Source organism: Colossoma macropomum, unplaced genomic scaffold (genome assembly GCF_904425465.1).
Source record: "Colossoma macropomum unplaced genomic scaffold, Colossoma_macropomum, whole genome shotgun sequence".
NCBI classification, from domain to species: domain Eukaryota; kingdom Metazoa; phylum Chordata; class Actinopteri; order Characiformes; family Serrasalmidae; genus Colossoma; species Colossoma macropomum.
Window position 1 is genome coordinate 13713972 of NW_023494794.1, and position 21946 is coordinate 13735917.

General features: G+C 39.3%; 2 protein-coding genes across 2 annotated transcripts in view; both read right to left on the bottom strand.

The window, feature by feature from the left end:
- pja2 (praja ring finger ubiquitin ligase 2) lies at positions 1 to 13135 on the bottom strand. The gene is made up of 9 exons (XM_036580300.1): positions 13024 to 13135; positions 11799 to 12033; positions 10452 to 11406; positions 9923 to 10090; positions 9416 to 9601; positions 3053 to 3167; positions 1295 to 1409; positions 717 to 832; positions 1 to 303 (listed from the first exon to the last, which is right to left on the bottom strand). Exons 2-9 carry the CDS (start codon positions 12001 to 12003, stop codon positions 217 to 219), a joined length of 1947 nt encoding a protein of 648 aa, XP_036436193.1. The 5' UTR covers positions 12004 to 12033; positions 13024 to 13135; the 3' UTR covers positions 1 to 216.
- LOC118815074 (platelet glycoprotein Ib alpha chain-like) overlaps positions 13114 to 21946 on the bottom strand; it is a 19974-nt gene continuing 11141 nt past the window's right edge. Inside the window, exons 2-4 of the mRNA XM_036581007.1 lie at positions 17235 to 17303; positions 16463 to 16891; positions 13114 to 13191 (exon numbers count right to left, since the gene is read on the bottom strand). Of these exons, the coding sequence (XP_036436900.1) occupies positions 13114 to 13191; positions 16463 to 16891; positions 17235 to 17303 (576 nt within the window). The remainder of the gene's footprint in view (positions 13192 to 16462; positions 16892 to 17234; positions 17304 to 21946) is intronic.

A 21946-nucleotide genomic window follows, 5' to 3' on the forward strand; every position in this document is an offset into this window, starting at 1 on the left:
ATGATCTTGCACTGCCTCTTTGTGGCCATGAGCTGTAACATGAGAATGTTAATTGAGACTGAACATCCCCTTATACATCGTAAAAGCAGAAGAGGCATATTTAAAGCATAATTCATTGTTTGTGAAGACGCAAGTGATTGTTGTCCAAATGTTTCTTGAAGTATTTTGAATGGCTGCAGCTGTTCACTGGCTTTGTCCTGCTACGCTGGGACTGGATCAGGGATTCTCTGGGTTGGAGAGGAACGATGTGGGTTCGCTCAGAGCAGGGGTTAGAACATGGCGACATACTGGACACGTGCCAGACTGAAGAACACAGCAAAATGCAACATATACCAATATAAAGCACATATAGTTTGCTGCACAAAATGAATGGGGTTGTGGTAAGCCAATTGCCAGAGAACAACCAGAGAACTTGTAATTGCTTTAGGCAAAAGCTACAGATAAGTTGCAAAAGTCTGTACGGCATAAGACTAGGCACCACAATCAAACAAATCTACAAATATTATTGTTGTTGCGTTTCTTCTTTAGCATAGCCTATGTCCAATCAAGTCAAAACAATAAAACTACTCGCCTAGCTGTAAGAAACTTTAGTACCTTTAATGGGTATAAAGTTTAATGGATTTTAATTTTAAGGTAATATTCAAGGTGCCAAATATTGTTTATAACTAAACTGGGTAACTAGATTTGATTAAAAAGAACCAGCATATAAACAGTACCTTCCTGAGCCAGAGGGTGACGCAGAGTTTGTGGAACATGTGGCGACATGGCAGCTGTGTTGCTATCTCCTCATTGACATACTCGCAACAGCAAACGGCACAGCTTTGCTCCTGTCCTGCACCGGAAAAATAGTGTCCTTCAAAATCTAGAATTTTTAGTTCATACATGCTCTTTTTAAATAAAAAAAAAAATTATAATAATTTAAATTTTAAAAAAGTCTCTCTTACATGGAGTTACGACTTCAGATTCATTAAAATTGCCTGGTGTTTTATTTTTTATTTTTATCCTCTTCCCAAAATGGGAAATGGGTTAAGACACAGGAGCTCAGACAAGGGGGTAAATGGGGATGTACGGTATGAGAAAATGTGTTTATAGAACATTGAAGTGTGTATAAGGTCATATGCATAAATGTATACTGTTTACTGGTCAAATCTCTGCATTGGATGTTCATGTCTGTTCATGTTAAAATTTTGTCCTTAACCATAAGAAAATCTCTCATTTAATTTTAGTTTTGTTGCATACTTGCACATTGTGAATGTGACAAATGGGGCGTTGCTCCTGAAGCATGTTGGCTTACCCCTATGGTCGTCTAGCACTTTGATGTGGGGTAGGGAGTCAATGATCTGCTCTGATGCCGGTGGATGAGCCTGCTCCACATCTATGGCCAGTGACTCAAGATGAGCTAATGCTGCCTAGAACACACAGTGTCTAACATCACCACCAAGACAGCATTTTGCAGATAAAATTATATAAAACTGGCTTCTCATCTGGATATAAAATAATAAATATTAATAAAAAATAATTATGTACAGAGCAGCTGAAAGCTAAACCTTAAGTCAAAGATGTAACAATTCACTACTGAATTACTACTCAACTACACTGCAAATTTAAAAAAAATCTCAAATTATACAAAAAATTACTTATTACCCAGAGTTAGATTGAAAGAAAATGCATATCCTTAACCAATATTCAATTAGAGTCAGAGCCAACTAGAGGCGTAGTACTGACTGGAGGGGCCATGCGTTAGTGTGTGTTTATGAGGAAACCAGCCCAAAACCCGAAATTTTCAAACATACCCTACACAAGAACCTGATTTTATTTAAACCAAGGGGCTGACAACTATATTATGTTCATGATTATATGATCAATTCTAAAAAGTTAATGAGTGGAATATATAATGGGCTACTTAAAGTTGTATGTGCCACTCATTACTGGCCCAAGTTAAAACCAACATAAATGTCATGACGGGTGTAATGAAAACAGTTGTTGCTATCAAAAGAAGCATTAAACTTAAAATTCAGTGTACATATGACTAAACTTGCATAAAAAGTTGACACATGTATAGCAATCAGTTGTGATAGACACAACTATTTTCATTATACAGGGTTTAGCTTTGGCTCAGTGTCACCCTACATCACATCTTATTTCTAATTTTGAATACCTATGTGTAATTTCATTACATCACTGTGCATCATACTTTCCCTCTGAGAAAAACAGACGAAATAGTTGCTTGTCTCATCGATTAGGGATAGTAGCTTTTCCATATGGTACACTGTTATAATACGTACACTGTTGCTATTGTTCTTTTGAAAAGTGGTATATATTGGTATAAGCGTACAAGTGGTATAAGTGTATTTTTTTAAAAGAGCTATTCTCTAATTTACTGCATTACTTTGACCAAAAATAAAAAAGGTTAAACAATTGCTTATTTGTCGGTTAACAGTTAATCAGTTAAAAAAACAAACATACAGCCATGTAATAAGTATAGATAAACACTGGCAGTAAAGGTCGCATAGACTAGTCAACTAATAAATCCACTGGGCTCAAGAGCAATGTCTGAGGTATAGCGGTAGGAGGGACACAACTATTGCAATGGCTCATGTGTTGAAGCTGGTGGCAGCATGCTATGTAGAAGGAGAATTGTCTGATCTGACAGCTCTCTTTTCTGCTCCTTCTCTCCAACAGGCTACTCTCACCGAAAGCAAAAGTTGAAATACTTTTTATGTGCCATTTTCATTATTTCATTTTAGCATTTAGCATAGTTCCATCCAAAAACCCAGTGAAAGCATAATATCTTGTAATGTGCCATTTTAATTTATGCATTTAAACCCCCAAGGTTATTTACCTCTGTGTAAGAACAAGGTAAATTCTGCAGCTAATTTACTCAGGCTGCAGAGAGGAATTCAGATTTTAAAATTGAAGTTTGAGTGAGTTTGAGTGGGGAACCAATATTTCCCCACACAATGTAACAGTGTCTCAACAATATCTCATATGTATACTTTATGTATACAAAATACTTTTTATATAAAACTTTGTTTGTGAATAGCTCTCTTACCTCCATAGCCTGTGCAAGTCTTTCCTCTAATGCCATGTAAGTGAGAAGCTGTGGATGGTCCACATAGGAGATGGCCTGAGCAATGCCAAAGCCTTCTTCAAAGTCATCCAGCAACCTGAAGAACAATGCTGTCCACTTTAGTCTACATCATTTAAGATCACAAATTCATTGCCCCACTGATAGAAACACATTTCGATTACAGGAGCAAAGGTAAAGAAAAAATAATCCTAATACTTTTCAGGCATCAGTTACAAGAAATTACTACAAGGCAATATTTGGTTAAGAATCTGAATTTTTGCCAGACAAACAATGAACATTGTTTATACGCTCATTGTCCATTTTATCTGCTCCACTTACTATATAGGTGCACTTTGCAGTTCTACAATTACAGACTGTAATCCATCTGTTTCTCTGCATACTTTGTTAGCCCCCTTTTACCCTGTTCTTCAGTGGTCAGGACCCCCATGGACCCTCACAGGTACTATTTGGGTGGTGAATCATTCTCAGCACTGCACTGACATGGTGGTGGTGTGTTTGTGGGTGTTGTGCTGGTACAAGTTTTAAACAGACACAGCAGTGCTGCTGGAGGTTTTAAACACTGTGTCCAGTCACTGTCCACGCTAGTAGACACTCCTACCTTGTCAGTCCACCTTGTAGATGTAAAGTCAGAGACGATAGCTCATCTGCTGCTGCACAGTATGTGTTGGTCATCTTGTAGTCCTTGATCAGTGGTCACAGGACACTGCCCACAGGACTCTGTTGGCTTGATATTTTTGGTTGGTGGACTATTCTCAGTCCAGCAGTGATACTGAGGTGTTTAAAAACTCCAGCAGCACTGCTGTGTCTGATCCACTCGAACCAGCACAACACACACTAACACACCACCACCACACCACCACCACGTCAGTGTTACTGAAGTGCTGAGAATGATCCACCACCCAAATAGTACCTGCTCTGTGAGGGTCCATGGGGGTCCTGACCACTGAAGAACAGGGTAAAAGCGGGCTAACAAAGTATGCAAAGAAACAGATGGACTACAGTCTGTAACTGTAGAACTGCAAAGTGTACCTATATAGTAAGTGGAGCAGATAAAATGGACAATGAACATATAAACAAGGAGGTGGCCATAAGGTTATGCCTGATTGGTGTCTATATGTATATTAGGGGTGGGAATCTCTAGGCACCTCACGATTCAATTCGATTACGATTCTGAGGGCTGTGATGCGATTATAAATAATGACATAATGTTACGCCTGATTGGTGTACACTATACACCAGTCAGCTAAAACAAATAAAACCACTTTCTTGTTTCTACACTTATTGTCCATTTTATCAGCTCCACTTACCATATAGGTGCACTCTGTTCTATAACTACAGACAGTAGTCCACCTATTGCTTTGCATACTTATACTTTAAACACTGTGTCCACTCTATTAGACACACCTACCTTGTTGGTCCACCTTGTAGATTTAAAGTCAAAGACAGTGGCTCATCTGTTGCTGCATAGTTTGTTAGTCATTCTCTAGTCCAGGCATGTCAAACTGGGGACCTGTGGCCAAAGTGCTGTGAATATTAGTGTTTACTAGGGGTGCGGGAAAAACTTGATTCTTAGATGCATCGTGATGCGGACGTGAACGATTGTGAATCGATTCATAAATGTCAAAAATCGATTTTCTAAATATTTAATTTATAATGTAATGTTGACGGAACGCAAAAGGTGGAACTGGAAGTGGGTAAGTGCAGCGCCCGGACAGTCTCTGGCAGCACATAACAAAAACACAACTGGATGAGTGAGAATCCGACCGGCTCCCTCTGCATTAAAGCCAGGTTAGGTCAGGAGTCACAACCCAAATGTTTAGAAGAGCCATTTTGCCTTTCAACAAAGTCAAACCACATTGAGAGCCACAACATTTAATGTCTAGCATGTTTCAGTATGTGTTAATATTGTAGTGTGGGCTAAAAATATAAACCAGAGCACAGCTCTACTTTGCTCTGCTTTAAGCTTTAGCTATAACGTTAGCTGCTTTCCTTCCATCTCCGCCAGAAAACTTTTCTTCAAAACTAGAAGAGTTTCTTGTAAAATGTCTCAGCATCCGGCTGTTTTACGAGGCTGAAGTCGCTTCTCATTCGCTTCTCGTTCTAATTTTCCCGTTCCACCTTAAATTCTGCCTGAGGCGCCAGAACGTAAATACGGCACTATTTAAGGTGGAACGGGAAAATTCGAAAGAGAAGCTGACTTCATCTTGGCAACTTTTTAGTTACATGGTACGCGAAGCTGATAAAATCGACAATGAGTGTAGAAACAAGGAGGTGGTTTTAATGTCATTTCTGATTGGCGTATGTTAGAGTATCTAGAGACCACTTCTAATTTGTGAATTTAGCTTCGGTTCAAGGTGTACCCATTGATGACCCATGCATTCAATTTCACTTACAGTTTGAATACTCTCCATAGAAAAGCACTGCCACCGCCTGCTGAAAAACAGGTGTATAAGTGTAACGTCACCATTCCCAATGCCAAGCAAAGACTAGTTTAATGCTCCCCAGCACTGGGCTGAGGAGCAGTGGAACTTTGTTCTCCAGATGGATAGAGCAACATCAAAAACCTTTGGGATGAGCTGGAGTGGCATTTGTGCTCTTGTGGCTGAATGCAATTAAATCCTCACAGCAATGTTTCAGAACCTAGTGTAAAGTCTTCCCAAAAGAGTAGAGGTGAGCAAATTCACTACTAATACACTGTGCGTGTGTGTGTGTAATATATACACTGATCAGGCGTAACATTATGACCACCTCCTTGTTTATACGCTCATTGTCCATTTTATCAGCTTCACTTACGATATAGGTGCACTTTGTAGTTTTACAATTACAGACTGTAGTCCATCTGTTTCTCTGCATACTTTGTTAGCCCCCTTTTACCCTGTTCTTCAGTGGTCAGGACCCCCATGGACCCTCACAGAGCCGGTACTATTTGGGTGGTGGATCATTCTCAGCACTGCAGTAACACTGATGTTGTGCTGGTATGAGTGGATCAGACACAGCAGTGCTGCTGGAGGTTTTAAACACTGTGTCCACTCACTGTCCACTCTATTAGACACTCCTACCTTGTCAGTCCACCTTGTAGATGTAAAGTTAGAGACGATAGCTCATCTGCTGCTGCACAGTTTGTGTTGGTCATCCTCTAGTCTTTCATCAGTGGTTACAGGAGGCTGCCCACAGGACGCTGTTGGCTTGATATTTTTGGTTGGTGGACTATTCTCAGTCCAGCAGTGACATTGAGGTGTTTAAAAACTCCAGCAGCACTGCCGTGTCTGATCCACTCGTACCAGTGTCACGTCAGTGTTACTGCGGTGCTGAGAATGATCCACCACCCAAATAGTACCTGCCCTGTGAGGGTCCATGGGGGTCCTGACCACTGAAGAACAGGGTAAAAGCGGGCTAACAAAGTATGCAGAGAAACAGTCTGTAATTGTAGAACTACAAAGTGCACCTATACAGTAAGTGGAGCTGATAAAATGGACAATGAGCATAGAAGCAAGGAGGTAGCCATAAGGTTATGCCTGATTGGTGTCTAAATGTACATTAGGGGTGGGAATCTCTAGGCACCTCACGATTCAATTCGATTACGATTCTGAGGGCTGCGATGCGATTATAAAACGATTATCGATGCATCTTAATGCATCTTTTTTTTTTCTATACAGTATTTCTTTTTTCTCACTGTGTGAGGACTTGGTACTTTTAAAGCAAAGTATTTGTAATGATCCATAAGGAATTTACTTCAAATATCTTTTATTATTAAATCAAATGGAAGTGATGTGGCAAGTCAACTAAAAGGCTCTCATTCACTGCTCTTGTTTGGAGCACATGAGACGCAAGCTGCCACTCATCTGCGATAAAATGCACAGTTACGGTGAAATAAGATCCTGTGGCAAAGGATGTCCATGCATCTTATAACTTCGGTTTTGGTGTCGTTGTAGAGAGCGGGGGGGGGGTCGCTGTGTCAGTAAAATATCTTCGAGACGGGACATGTGCAACATAGCGCGAAAGCCCTGGTTCTCAATGACTGAGAACTGGCATGCAGACGGCAGGTCACATAGCAATACAGTCTCACCTAGCTAGTTGCTAATGAAAAGGCAAAGAGACAGATTTAAGACCAACATTTGGAGACGAATGGACTTATTCGCATTTATAAGCAGCGCAGTTGGTTTCCTGGTACGTTAAATCTGCAACGAGAGACTGTCAAACACTAAAAAGTTGCCAAGATGAAGTCAGCTTCTCTTTCGAATTTTCCCGTTCCACCTTAAATAGTGCCGTATTTACGTTCTGGCGCCTCAGGCAGAATTTAAGGTGGAACGGGAAAATTCGAACAAGAATAAGAAGCAACTACAGCCTCGTAAAACAGTTGAACGTTGAAAGACATTTTACAAAAAACTATTCAACTTTTGAGGAAAAGTTTCCTGGCGGAGATGGGAGGAAAGCGGCTATAGCTAACGCTTAAAGCAGAGCAAAGTAAGTCCGCGTTTTCGGTTAGATTTTTAGCCTATACTAGGACATTAGCACATCCTGAGACATATTGGACATAAAATGTTGTGGCTCTCAAAGTGGTTTGATTTTTGTTGAAAGGACAAAATGGCTCTTCCTTACATTTGGGTTGTGACTCCTGACCTAACCTGGCTTTTAATGCAGAGGGTGCTGCACTACATTATAAATGAAAATTTAGAAAATTGATTTTTGACATTTGTGAATCGATTCAGAATCACGTCCGCAATGTATCTAAGAATAGATTTTCCCCCCACCCCTAGTGTGTTTGTGTATATACACACGCACACACAATATATGTGTATATATATATATATATATATATATATATATATATCTATATATATATATATATATATATATATATATATATACACACACACACACACATACATACATACATACATACACACACACACACACACACACACACAACCCCAATTCCAAAGAAGTTGGGACAGGGGCAAAAGGCTGGAAGAGTAAGTGGTACTAGTAAAAAAAAACAGCTGGAGGAGCAATTTGCAACTAACTCACATGACTGGGTATAAAAAGAGCATTTTAGAGAGGCAGAGTCTCTCAGAAGCAAAGATGTGCAGAGGTTCACAAATCTGCGAAAAACTGTGTCTAAAAATTATTGAACAATTTCAGAAAAATGTTCCTCAACGTAAAATTGCAAAGACTCTTTGGGCCTTCAGGCGGCACTGCATTGAAAATAGGCATGATTCTGTATTGGAAATTACTGCATGGGCTCAGGAACACATCCAGACATCATTATCTGTGAACACAGTTTGCCATGCAATCCACAAATGCAATTTAAAGCTGTATCATGCAAAGAAGAAGCCATATGTCAACACGATCCAGAAACGCTGCCGTCAAATGGACTGAGGCAAAATGGAAAACTGTTCTGTGGTCAAATTAATCAAAATGTTAAATTCTTTTTGGAAACCATGGACGCCGTGTCCTGCGGACTCAAGAGGAGAGGGACCATCCAGCTTGTTATCAGTGCACAGTTCAAAAGCCTGCATCTCTGATGGTATGGTGTTGCATTAATGCCTATAGTGTGGGCATCTGGAAAGGCATTATCAATGCTGAACAGTATATAGGGGTTTTAGAACAACATATGCTCCCATCCAGACAATACGTCTTACAGGCAAGGCCTTACTTCAACAAGACAAAGCTAAACTATATACTGCATCCATCACAACAGCATGGCTTCACAAAAGAACAATCCAGATGCTGAACTGGCCTGCCTGCAGTCCAGACCTTTCACCAATTTGGTGCATCATGTAACAAAAAATCCAGCAAAGAAGACCCAGGACTGTTGAGCAGCTAGAATCCTACATCAGACAAGAATGGGACAACATTTCTTTCCCAAAACTCCAGCAATTGGTCTTCTCGCTTCCCAGATGTTTATAGACTGTTGTTAAAAAAAGAGAAGAGGGGATGCTACACAACGGTAGACATGGCCTTGTCCCAACTTTTTTAAGAGGCGCTGTGGCCATCAAGTTCTAAATAAGTTCATTTTTTTCACAAAAGGGTGAAATATCTCACTTTCAACATCTGATATGTGTTCTATGTTCTACTGTGAATAAAAAATGGGTCTTTGAATCATTGCATTGTTTTTACATTTTACACAGTGTCCCAACTTTTTTGGAACTGGGGTTGTGTATGTGTTTTTATATATATATATATATATATATATATATATATATATATATATATATATATATATATATATATATATAAAAATAAACATTGCAGATTCAGTGACCTTGTGCTATACGGTTTGAAAAACCCTGATAGCAGCTGTAAAATAACATGCTTCCAGACCTCCACTCAGTGTCCAGGTCTTCACTCATGCTTGAGTCATCCTCCAAATTGTTGCTGCTGTCCATGATGAAGAGGCCTGGGTGCACAAACTGACTCGCGTTGTCTGGGTTTTCATCACTGCTGCTGTCAGAATCCTCATTACACCTTAGCCATGGGATTTCGCCTTCTTCCAGAGCAATTTGCTCCCTATCATGCCACCACATACCATACAGAAAAGACAGAAGAAATAAAGAGTTTCACTACATAGAATTCTGTACAAGAATAAGATTTTTTTTAGTTTCATGTTGTGTTTTCCACAGAGGACAACTCCTGTTGAAATTCAGGAGGCCCAGGATGCCCAGTAATTAACTAAATATCTTATTATCTGTGAACATTTTGTTTATTACAGGAGTAGTTCATTAAAAAAAAATACACAAGTGTTTAGAATAAATATTCAGAACAATACGCTGTGTTTGGGTCTATACATTTGGCACTAAACTGAGTGAAGGCTAGTCAGTCTGCACTCACCCCTCTATGAGGCTGAGTGGGGGAATGTCCTCTAAGCTACAGCCGGAACTGGGTAGCTCATCCAGGCCAGGGAGCGTCTCCCAACTCTCCTCACTGGAGCATCGCTCCTTTTCCAACCCCGAGTCTGACGTCCATGAGGCAGACCATTCGCCTTCACTGTACTCTGAGCTGCCCCCACCGCCCCAACATAGACACACACACACACGTTAAAACATGTGAGCCTTTTACGTACCACATTAATCTTCTTAGCTGCAGAGTCTAAACTGGCAAAACAGAGCTCCCACAGAGCTCCAAATCTCATCCTTACATTCAACTGAAGAAGAAATCATGCTAGTAGGCAAATGACATAACTAACTTCATACACAGCATGCCTCATTTTTGAAGAAAAAAAGCACTGCATTAAAATCTGTGATGACTCCAGTAATTTCTGTATTTACCACTAATTAGTTTCTATGAATTAGTCCCTAAATTCTACAGACAATTATTTTTACTGTTACTTTAAAGGGCACTGCTTCTGACATCATTCTACCTCTCATTCCCTTTTTCAGGTGATGCACACTTCTCCTCAAAGTTGTCTAGGTCTTCCCAGAAGTCATCGTCATCATCATCATAGTTTGCTTTCACTTTGCTGTTTCGCTCTGCCTGTTCTGTCTTGTCCGAAGTGCATTCATCAAGAGGGAAGTTGAAGAGGGAATCTGTTTTGGTCGCATGTGAGAGGATGAAAGGAGGTGCAGAGCCACATGTGCTCTCGAAAGATTTAGCAACCGATATCCAACTCGCTTCCTCCGACTGCGAGTACTTTATTTTTTCAAGATGGCTCTCACTTGTCTGTTTTCGGATTTTTGGCCTGACCACCATTTCTGACTGAACTGCTTCCTGCATGCTGGTGCATTCTGGGTCTATACAGGAACAAGGGCCACCACTGCATGTTGATTCATTAAATGAATCTGACTGGACTTTGCCCAGGAGACTATATTTCCCATAGGTTTTCCCAGTCCTCTGGGGGTGTGTATGCTCTTGATCAGACTTAGGACGCATCTCTTTGGCTGAGCAATCTGACAATTTGCAGAATTCTGTATGCACATTTGTGTGTGAGTGGCCAAAGTCATCCACGTCTTTCCCAAGGTGACAAATCATGTCTAGTTTTTTCGGAATGGCACAAGATTGGTCTGAGTTCAAGTCCTCCTCCTCACCGCCACTGCTGTCCGGTTCATAGGAATCAATGTTCACAAAGCTCAGAATGCCCACATTAGGTGGCTTCCAGTCCACCTCATCACTGACTGCCAAAGCACCGGCACTTTTCTCAGCACTAGGGTTACAGTCAGAATTACTACTCCATTTTTCACACTCTGTCATCATGTGTGAGGATGATGGGTATCTTACATAGTCTTCTTGATTTGTTTTTGACTCCAGGTCCACTGATTTGGAGGACTGCACTTGAACGATGGCTGGAAACACTGATGAAATGTTCCCCTCTAAAAGAGCTAAAGAGAGAGTTTTCTAAATGAACACCTTTTTAATGAATATATAGTAACATATGTAATATTATTAATCAAGCAGTTTTCAGGGTAGGAATTAACCTGTTGAGAAAAAAGTGGTACTCCTCTTGCATGGGAAAGAATGCTCTCATGTCTAGTAATGCTGTACTCTTAGCATAAGCAACTTATGATAGTTATCAAAAATCAAATAGATCACAACCAGCTGTTAAAACTTTTACTACTCATTTTAATTATAGACCATAACTAATTGAAATTGTGTTTATAGCAGGGGTAAAACCACAATTTTGTCCACAATCAATATTATTATGGTCCCACAATAAAGTTCTAGTGAAATTAATGTTATTTTTTTTTCTAAACTTCATTAAATGTTTTAATACCTTGCTGATTCATACCAACGGTGTGCTCCTCATGGTCAGTGTGTGTTTCCAATTCCTGACAATCCACATTGGACATAGCTCTGTGCTTATATGGAGTGGGCCTGAAGCTAACATATGCATGTCTCCTGCCATATCTTCTCCCTGTGATCGTCTGGTAACCTCCAGTTGGTTTGGGCCAGGACGTCTTGCCTGCTTCCTGACCCATTGCTACATGCAAGGAGCAATTTAATGCACACTGCAAAAGCAGGAAAGCATCTGTCAAACATGTTTAATGAGAACAAACTGCTGCTACATGGATATGCCTCATATTCCTGAATCTGTCTTTTAAATATGTCTTTTTTTAAACTCTAAACATAACTGACTCTATAATATATACGCAGATCAAACAAAACAACTAACCATAGCGACCACGGACAGAAGAAGCTTAAAATTTATTACGTGAAGTTATGGAGGTAAGCGAATGAGCTATTCTACGGAGGAATTTTATTCTACTATTTTTCTACTACAAAGTAACATTTGAATTATGAGGTTACATTACTTTTCAAGAGGACGTTCTGTGATGAGACAACTATATAGTTAGGTATCTGAACTAAGACAGCTTGCAGTTAAGCTTGCTAACCTATGACAGATCGCATTAGTGGTAATATGCTGTAAAGGTTAAGTGGTCTGTACTAGACTATTAAGGAGACATCACTGTACTTCACGTGACAGTATCTTCTTTTCGCTATGTCATGACATGACCTCATGCTGTCCATGTTTACAAAGCGATCGAGAACCATAACCATTAACGTTATATCAGCATACATTAGCCCGCGTACTGCTAAAAGCACCACTCTTAGAAATTTAGCAGTACTATGCATGCATTGTTGACAGAGTTAAGAGGAGACATATCCTAACTAGCTAGCTAACATTTAACAAATAAATATGCAAATAGTACTCGTTTTTGACGTTGTTTTAAGATGATCCACTCATTGGCTTCACGTGCCACGTTGTAAGAAATTAACTTTTTAACAAGCTAAACTTGACACTGGGCCTCGTTCCTTGTTGTTGCAAGCTACTTAGCCTGTTTATCAAGAGTTTGGGTCTGTTGAGCCTCACAGCCTGCTGTAACTAATTGAGCAGGCTGTCGTGGCTACATATGTATTACAACATCCTCTTACAAGCTGTCTTTTAGTTATAGTTCAGTTTGCTAACGTTAACTAACTGAATCAATAGATGCTTTTACCTGTGTTCCTGTGTCCCTCTTGTTTGAGCAACTCAGCGTACGTCACAGTCAAACACCAGGGTCATATGACAGATATGCTCCAATTACGTTTCAGCGGACAACCAAAGAGACAGGCTTGTTCGAGATGAACTGCGCCTCGCCTCGGTGGTCAGCGAGAGCAGCCGGTTGCTATGATACGCCAAACATGACAAAAGACGTGCGAGGAAACGCGAGACGGAATGAACCTTTAGGACGCGAAAGAGGTTGAGATACTGCGCGAGAGAGACTGAAACCGCGCAAGAGACACTGAATACTTACTTGAATACTTACTTGAATACTTACTATTACTGTTTTGGTGCCCACAGTGTTGTCTGCTTGATGCTCTCTACATTGGCACAACGCTGAAATGTAATTCCTCAGAAAGTTATGAACGTTGTCTGTATGTACGTTGTCACAACCTCCTAGAATCCTTAATGAGTTCTATTTTAATCAATATTACAGTTTTTGATAACCGGTTCTAATCATCTTTAGCTTGGCTTTCATGAGTTTCAGTAGCCTTTTTGTTTTTTCTGCGAATAAACCCGATATTCATGTCTTATAGTCATGGTACATTTTATTTTGAAAGTTTCCATATTTAATCACCTTATTATCAGTATGGCAACATTAATATACATTCAGTTTAACTCCTGTTACCCAGCAGTATGTGGTTCGCTGTTCTTCCTCATAAAACCGTCAAAAACACTATTGTGGCAGAGCGTGCACTGATGTCATTAATAGGCTGGTGGCGCATGTCAGGTTGAGAGTGCATGTCTGCAGCCGGAGTATTAGACAAAATTTCACTTATCATCGCTCATTTTCCACTCATAATCCTATTTATTGATTTTTCCGTCCTTCCTTTCTTTAGTTATAATTTGTAAATTACTTTAGTAAATAATTTTAATCCAGTACAGTGTCAGCAACAACAGTTTCTATAACATCATTTTATACCAGGCCTAATCATTTTTTTTTCTCTTGGTTGTTTGTAAAATTTGTGTAAGTTTATTTTCTAAAATAAAAGTCTCTGTGCAATTAAAATCTGTTTGAGGAGATTAAAAACTAGCTAGCGCTTGTATGCAGGACAGTAATCTGGGTGGTCCGAGGGTGGACCAGCAGTGGCAAACAATCAGTGGGGTGTCGACCTTATTAAGTCAGTGGACTTAACGTTTGTTGTAATGTCAGTATGTTTGCTGTCTGGGACGTGCATGCTTTTTTGTGAAGAAAGTTTGCAGGCTAGAGATTTCAATAATCTAGAACACTACCACCAGTTGTTGGAAGAGCCCAGTCATATGCTATTAATGAGTGTGTATCATATTATTTTGTTTACTTATTGTTGCATTATTAAACATTATTATACACTATTCTTTGTCATATTATGTACTTTACTCACAATCACTTAGAAGGAAATTCTATTGTAATATAATCGTATTCTGCAGGATGGTCAAGGCCTTGTCATATGTTCCCTGTTGTCTGAGCTTCTTGATAGTATAACAGCAATGTTTTTGCAAGTGGAGCACATACTCCACCCTCAGCTCAATCCACTACTTCATTCATTTTTAGTTAGGACCAGTGGAAGACCAAGGTAAAATAAAAAAGCCAACAGTAATTTGTAGACGGTAGCCTGTTAGACCACAACCTACAGCCATCTGAATACTTGTGCATTGACCTAACAGTAATGTTACCCTTTTAGACATGCTAATAAAACACTTCATTATTTAGGACATTGGTGAAAGCTGATCAATCACACAGTGAGAAGCAAATGATTAATACTGGAACAATAAGGAGAGAGGGACTATTTTAGTTGTATATTTAAAAAAAAGTTAGTATTTGTTCACAAACCCATGTATGAGACTTTCCCCAACAATACAACAGTTTTCTAACCCTTTTTTTCTTATAATCTATTCTGCAACACATTTTCTCTGGCGCTGTCACCCGTAACTCTTAGTGGCAGACCAAACGCTGGGACGGCAAGCTAAAAAAGACAGAACTGTGTCAACATGATTGAGGCACACTTTCAAGTAAATAAACTTTCCATCTCTCTCACGCAGTTTCAGTGTCTCTCGAGCAGTTTCACTCTATCGCGTGCAGTCTCTCAAACTCTTTCGCGTCCTAAATGTTCATTCCGTCTCGCGTTTCCTCGCACGTCTTTTGTCATGTTTGGCGTATCATAGTTGGGGAAGGAGGGTAGAAAAGAGCCTTCAAGTCGAACAGTCGCCGCATGAAACCCACGTGAGCTAGCGGATCTCGCGGCGTTTGCGTTCTTTGTAGCGGATGAAGTGGATGCAGTAAAGAATCCCTCTGCTATTGCATGAAATCGAGTATGATGAACAACGAAGGTAAAACAGCATTTATTTAATCGTCTATAGGGTAAACAAAACATACTTGATCATTGTTGCAGCTCAAGCCCAGCGTTTGTTTTCTAAATCCACAGTTGTGACTATAGGTGACGACAAAGTGTCAAACTAAGTTTCTGTAACATCGGTAAACACAAATGCTTTTATTCATCATTCATTTATCTTGTAGATTGGTAATGCATAGCCTTAACATTTGCCAATAACAATTTAAATTAATAGACCTAAACTAAGTTTTTCAATACTGTCAACTGAATCATTTCACATGAAAACGTGTGAATAAATAATTCTAAATATATTCAGTTTGTTCAAGGTAGAATGAGTGAATATGATAAACAGTGTAAAATAATTCTAGAAATAATTAAATGGAGTTTATCAAGTGCACTCAATCAGACTTTAATCATTAAGGTTGCATATATAGTTAATAGACTCCAATTATATTGTGTTAAAGTGGCTTTAAGTCCAACCTGTCTAATTAGGTATTTTATCTAAGGACTTAATCATATTTCCCCCTTCTTTAGGCTTGTTCCAAAAATACAACATTTTACAGAAATGTCATCCCTCTCTATAGTCTCAGAATTTAGAGGTCATGTCAGATTCTCCAAAGGACAAGTATAGAGGGGTGTAGAGTATGTGGAAGCCACATAACCATCCAAAAGGTTTCAATGTTATTATGGTAACCTTTTGTCTCGCTTGCTATTTAGGATGTGATAAACACCCTTGGCCCTTTTTATATGAACCCACAACAGACAAAATTGCAACTGACAAAGAGTGTCCTAGTCTGTCTATGGACACTGTCAAACCAGGAGTCATATAGGGGTATAGGAGACCGATTCAATGTCAAAAAATCCACTCCTGTCAAACATCATGAGTTTTGTTCTCTCGTAAATAAGCACAAGGCACACCCCATTTCCTGGGCAGTAGGACAAACCCTGCATAATTAGGTTTTCAAGCAGCTGAATTTCCAAACACTATCTGTGCAGTAGATGAATGCTACATTCATCCCCTCGTGTTCTCTTTTTTTTATAATGATTATAATCAGATACTGAACCTTGTTGTGACTCTTGGCTTGCCAACAGGTTGGATGGGGACAACAGCTGCTCTGAGCCTAGTCTGGCTAGAGGTGATGGCTGGAATGTGTCCCCCATTGGAGTGGAGGACTGGGAGAAGGTTGCTGGGGATTTGACCACAACAATAGGTGTAAGGGATGGACGGGGCCTGGTTGCAGGAGTGGAGGACTGGGTGAAGGTTGCTGGGGATTTGACCACCACTATGGGTGCAAGGAATGGAGGCGGCCTGGTTGCAGGGGTGGAGCTCTGGGTGAAGGTTGCTGGGGATTTGACCACAACTGTGGGTGTAAGGAATGCAGGGGGGCTGGTTGTAGGAGTGGAGAACTGGGTGAAGAATGCTGGGGATTTGACCACAACTGAAGGTAAAAGGGATGGAGGGTGCCTGGGTGCAGGAGTGGAGCTCTTGGTGAAGATTGATTCCTGTAGTAGAGGCTGTAGAGACAGTCAACAGAGCCACTTTATAAAAATGCTACAAATAAAAAGCATTCAAAAGCTTGGATGTCAATTGTGTAGAAATCCTTTTTATCTGGAAAAGTACATCAAACTGAATAAAGTATTCCCAAAACCATTGCAGTCAAATCATGCCTTTATTATTCACTCACCATTCTTCAGCCTTTCTGCAACAGTTTTTGGTATACATAAGGTGATATTTCCTTGGCTGTTGTGATGATGCTAGCTGGTCTAGCATATCACCAACAGCTATAGACAAAGACTGAAGAGATAACAGTATGACTGAGCCTTTTATTTTAAATAATGTAGAGAGACAGTTACTTACCTGTTTCCTGGTGAGAGTGACGGCGAAGGTCATTCTGTCCCCTTGGTGGGCCTGCATACACAGGTTGGCCTGGAAAAAGAAAAACAAAAACTGTTCATGACCTAATTGCTAACATTGAACATGTGCCAAGTATACACTTGAACTAAATGCTGAATACATTTGTATTTTGAACTGGAATGTGACTATTTTGCCTTACCACTTACCTGAGTGTAATTTTGGTTTAGTCCACTTGGAGGGGTTATAGGTATTTAAGGAGAAGCCATAACTGAACTGTCTAGCTAGAACTGTCTAGCTGCTGGGAGTAAGACTGCTAGGACTAAGTCTTGCTGCCTACATGCACCCTGAGGTAGAGAGGGAAAAATAAGTGAGATTAGTCTAGGAAGGAAACTAAAGTGCCTATCAAGTATATGAGTTTTATTTTATTAAATAGTTGTGTGCAAGTGTCTGGTGAAGGATCTTTTATGGGACCGCCTGTATTTTTGCTGACGTGTGTACAATAAGGAAAAGGGCAAAGAGAACTAATTATCCAGCCTTCTGCCCAAACCTCTTCCAAACAAGCCAACAAGGTAACCTCCAGGCCACTTTGAGTCCACTCTACCACAGCTAGATGTTGTCCATGTTGTGATGTCATGGCACCTGAAACAGTGGCCTTATATACCAAAAGGTATAATAAAGAAATAGTGCACACCTGTTCCAATGTGTAGATTGTTGTTGTTCTTAATTTTTTATAATATGCCAAATTGCCACTAAAACACATCTTTCCACTGAGCAGTGAGTGCCTTTTAGATTTAGTGAGTGGTCTTTAGCCTACACAATTGAACACATTTCAGTTAGCAGTGAATGCCATTGTGTGTGCCATTGAGGTTAATTATCCAACTCCTAAGTGGTGTGTATAAAATTGCAGTTTGTGTGTATATTCTTAAATTATCAGCATCAGTGATGACTGTGATGAAGTTTTTGGGAGATAAAACTAACCTATTAAAACTAATCACATAACATGCAATATGTTATTTTATGGATGTATTGTGTAATAGTATACTTCAGTAAGCACACCAATGAAGGATGTGCCCAAAATGAGTCACTAATAAATAATGGGTTAATTTGTACAATTGTGTAGAAGTCTGTGCTTCTTCAGGCACAGACAAAGCAATTATTCAGGCATTGAAGATGAATCTCTTAACACAATCTTCCTTTAAACAACGCATTATTACTCTGACCATAAGTTTATTGAGTGTGGTCTTGGTTTACCCCCTCCTAAATCCGACAAGAAATCTACTGTTGCTTTTCGTAATCTTACCCCTATTCCTACTAATACCTTCTCTAATCTTCTCCAGACCTCTGCTCTTTCTGATCTTACTCAGCTGTCCTCTCCTGAAGATTTTGTCACATACTACAATAGCACTGTCTCTGAAATACTCAATACTCTTGCCCCTCTCAAGACTAGATGTGTACTTCACCATGGTTCACTCCCGAGCTTAGAATCATGAAAGAGGAAGTCAGACGTTTAGAGCGCCTTTATAAGAAAACAGGTCTTTCAGATCATTTCACACTTTTTACTGAGCAGATTTCCATACATAAAGTTGCGTTAAACACTGCCTGTTCCTCTTTCTATTCTGATCTTATAAACTCTGGCAGTCACAGGCCTAAAATTCTCTTTCATATTATAAACTTCTTCAACCTCCTTCACTACCCACCTTGAACTCCTCTGCCCAGTGTAAAGCATTTTTTGGATTATTTTATGAATAAAATCAATAAGATCTATCTGCATTTCCCTGTAGCAACCCGCAATTCTCTTTCTCAGGCCTCTGTCTCACTCTCACCAGATAACTGTCTCTCTGTTTTCTTCCCTGTGAACTCTTCCACTATGTCTGGGATTATTTCCAAATCCTCTTTCTGTACATCTCAACTAGATCCTGCTCCTACGGCTACTCTTAAGTCTGCTTCCTCTGTTATTTCACCTCTTATAGCTCATTTGATTAATCTATGCTTTTCATTAGGCACTGTTCCTCCATCTCTCAAAATAGCTGCTGTCACTCCTATCCTAAAGAATCCTGGGTTGGACACATCCTCACTGGTTAACTACAGACCAATCTCCAATCTTCCTTTCTTAGCTAAAGTCATGGAAAGAGTTGTAGCCTCTCAGCTGCATGACTTTCTATCCTCCAATAACCTATATGAGCCTTTTCAGTCTGGCCTTCACACCCTACACAGTACTGAGTCTGCCCTTGTAAAAGTTGTAAATGACTTGCTGCTCTCTACAGATGAACATTCTGGTTCTTTAAGACTTAACAGCAGCTTTTGATACTGTTAACCATCATCTTCTTATATCTAGACTGTCGTCTGTTGGCATTACTGGCCCTGCCCTTCAATGGTTACAGTCATACCTTGCTGATAGGCATCAATACATTTCTAAGGGCTCCCATAAATCTGGTATTGCTCCTGTAGATCGAGGTGTACCCCAAGGATCTATCCTTGGACCTCTCCTCATTATCATTTACATCTCCCCACTCGTCAGATCATGCGCAACCACAGTTTTAACTTTCACTGCTATGCTGATGACATTCAAATTTATATCAGCACTACTTCCCTCTCTGCCTCCACCTAGGCTTTAAGTTCTTGTGTCACATATTTAAAACTCTGGTTGAAAAACAATTACCTGAAACTAGACACTGATAAACTGAGGTTCTATTAGTTGGAGCTAAAACCTCACTTTCCTGAGTGTTGAACTTTTCAGTCGACATTGATGGTGTCGCTATCAAGCCAGCACAATTTGTTAAGAACTTTGGCTGTCTTCTTGATTCATCTCTCACTTTTCAGTCTCGCATTAAGCTAGTTACCAAAACTGCTTTTTATCTTCTGTGTAACTTTGCATGCTTATGCCCTATGCTGAGTGATAATGATGCTAAAATGTTGATTAATGCTTTCATCTTTTCTTGCATTGATTACTGTAACTCACTTTTCTATGGCCTTTCAGCTAAACTAATCAATCATCTTCAATACATCTAAAACTCAGCAGCCAGGGATTTTTTTACTTATTTATTTATTTACAAAGTTTACAGAGTAGAAAGAAAAGTAATTCAAAGTGCAATAGCAATGTAGTGATTTTAAAAACAGTTAAGTTATAAATCATAAAAGCAATTCAGAGGACTTCATAAAAATAAAATGAGACAAGGACCATTAGAAGTTCTAAAAATATATTAAGATAAAATAAATAAATATAAATATAAGAGTTATAGCGGAGATTTACATTTTAGAAAGAAAACAAACGTCATAGGTGTCAGTGGAGCTTATAGCCAATGAGGATTAAACTCTGTCGTCATCATGCCATCTCTCAGCTCACGCAGCTCGTGGGAAGCATAGATATACATATGTATTTTTTGTGCTTCAGTGTCTAAGCTTTTTTTTCTTTTTATTATTAATGAATTAACTATATTTGTTCTCAGACTTTCTATCAAGTTTAATAACGTTTTCAAATAAAGTAATAATTGTCGGATATTTTAATATCCACTTTGACAAACCTCAAGATGCAGTAAGGCATTTATATCTATCTTAGACTCTGTAGGTTTCACTCAAAATATAAAGGGGCCCACTCATTATTGCAGCCACACTTTAGACTTAATTCTGACCTTTGGTGTAAACATAGATAACGTAGCCATTCTCCCCCAGAGCACAGCAGTCTCAGATCATTACCTAATTTCATATGAAATTCGCTTTAGTGGTAATGTACATTCATCACCATGCTATCATGTTAAGTGGACTATAACTTCCTCCACAGCTGGTAGCGTTATCAGAAACCTTCCACAATTATCAGCTTCTGTCAGCTGTCCATCTAATCCTACCAAATTAGATATTATGACCAAGTGCTTAAAGGATATTTTTTGATCTACTCTAGATAATGTGGCTCCATTAAAAAGTAAAATAATAAGGCAGAAAAAGTTTGCCACATGGTATAATGATCATACTCAAGCTTTAAAACAGACTGTCAGACAACTAGAGCGAAAATGGTGCCTGACTAAACTAGAAGTATTCCAGTTCGCTCGGAGGGAAAGCCTTATAGAATATAGAAGAACATTTACTGCAGCGCGTTCAGCCTATCTCTCCTCTCTCATAGAAAACAATAAGAATAATCCTAGATTATTATTTAGCACAATTTTTAAATTAACTAAGAACCAAACAGTTACTGAACTCCAGATGCCATTAGCCTATAGCAGCAATGATTTTATGAATTTCTTTAGTGATAAAATTGAAAAAAATAGGCAGAAAATTCAGAATGCACAATTAAACAAACTTGCTGCCTTATAATGCCAGTCTAGATCTTGAGAATATTGTAACTACTGCAGAGGCTGGAATCGTTTACCTTACTTCAACAAAATGAATTAGTTAAAGTTGTTTCCTCCAGAAAATCTTCTACTTGTATGTTAGATCCGATTCCTACAGATTTACTTAAAGAAATTTTGCCAGAAATAACCAAGCCTATTCTGTCAATAATAAACTCCTCTCTTAGCTTTGGCTATATCCCAAAAACTCTTAAACTAGCAGTAATTAGACCTCTGATTAAGAAAGCTAACCTTGATCCCTGCAAACTATCAAATTATAGACGTATCTCGAATCTCCCCTTTATATCAAAGATTTTGGAAAAAGTTGTGGCAAAACAATTAAGTTCCTATTTGCATAGGAACCATATACATGAAAAAGTTCAGTCTGGTTTTAGG

Coding starts and splice junctions, on each gene's coding strand:
- pja2 (XM_036580300.1), bottom strand. CDS start 12,003: ATGGGTCAGGAAGCAGGCAAGACGTCCTGGCCCAAACCAACTGGAGGT. Junction 10,091..10,451: donor CCTGAAAAAGGGAATGAGAG/GTAGAATGATGT, acceptor CGGTGGGGGCAG/CTCAGAGTACAGTGAAGGCG. Junction 1,410..3,052: donor GACTTGCACAGGCTATGGAG/GTAAGAGAGCTA, acceptor TGTGTGTTCTAG/GCAGCATTAGCTCATCTTGA.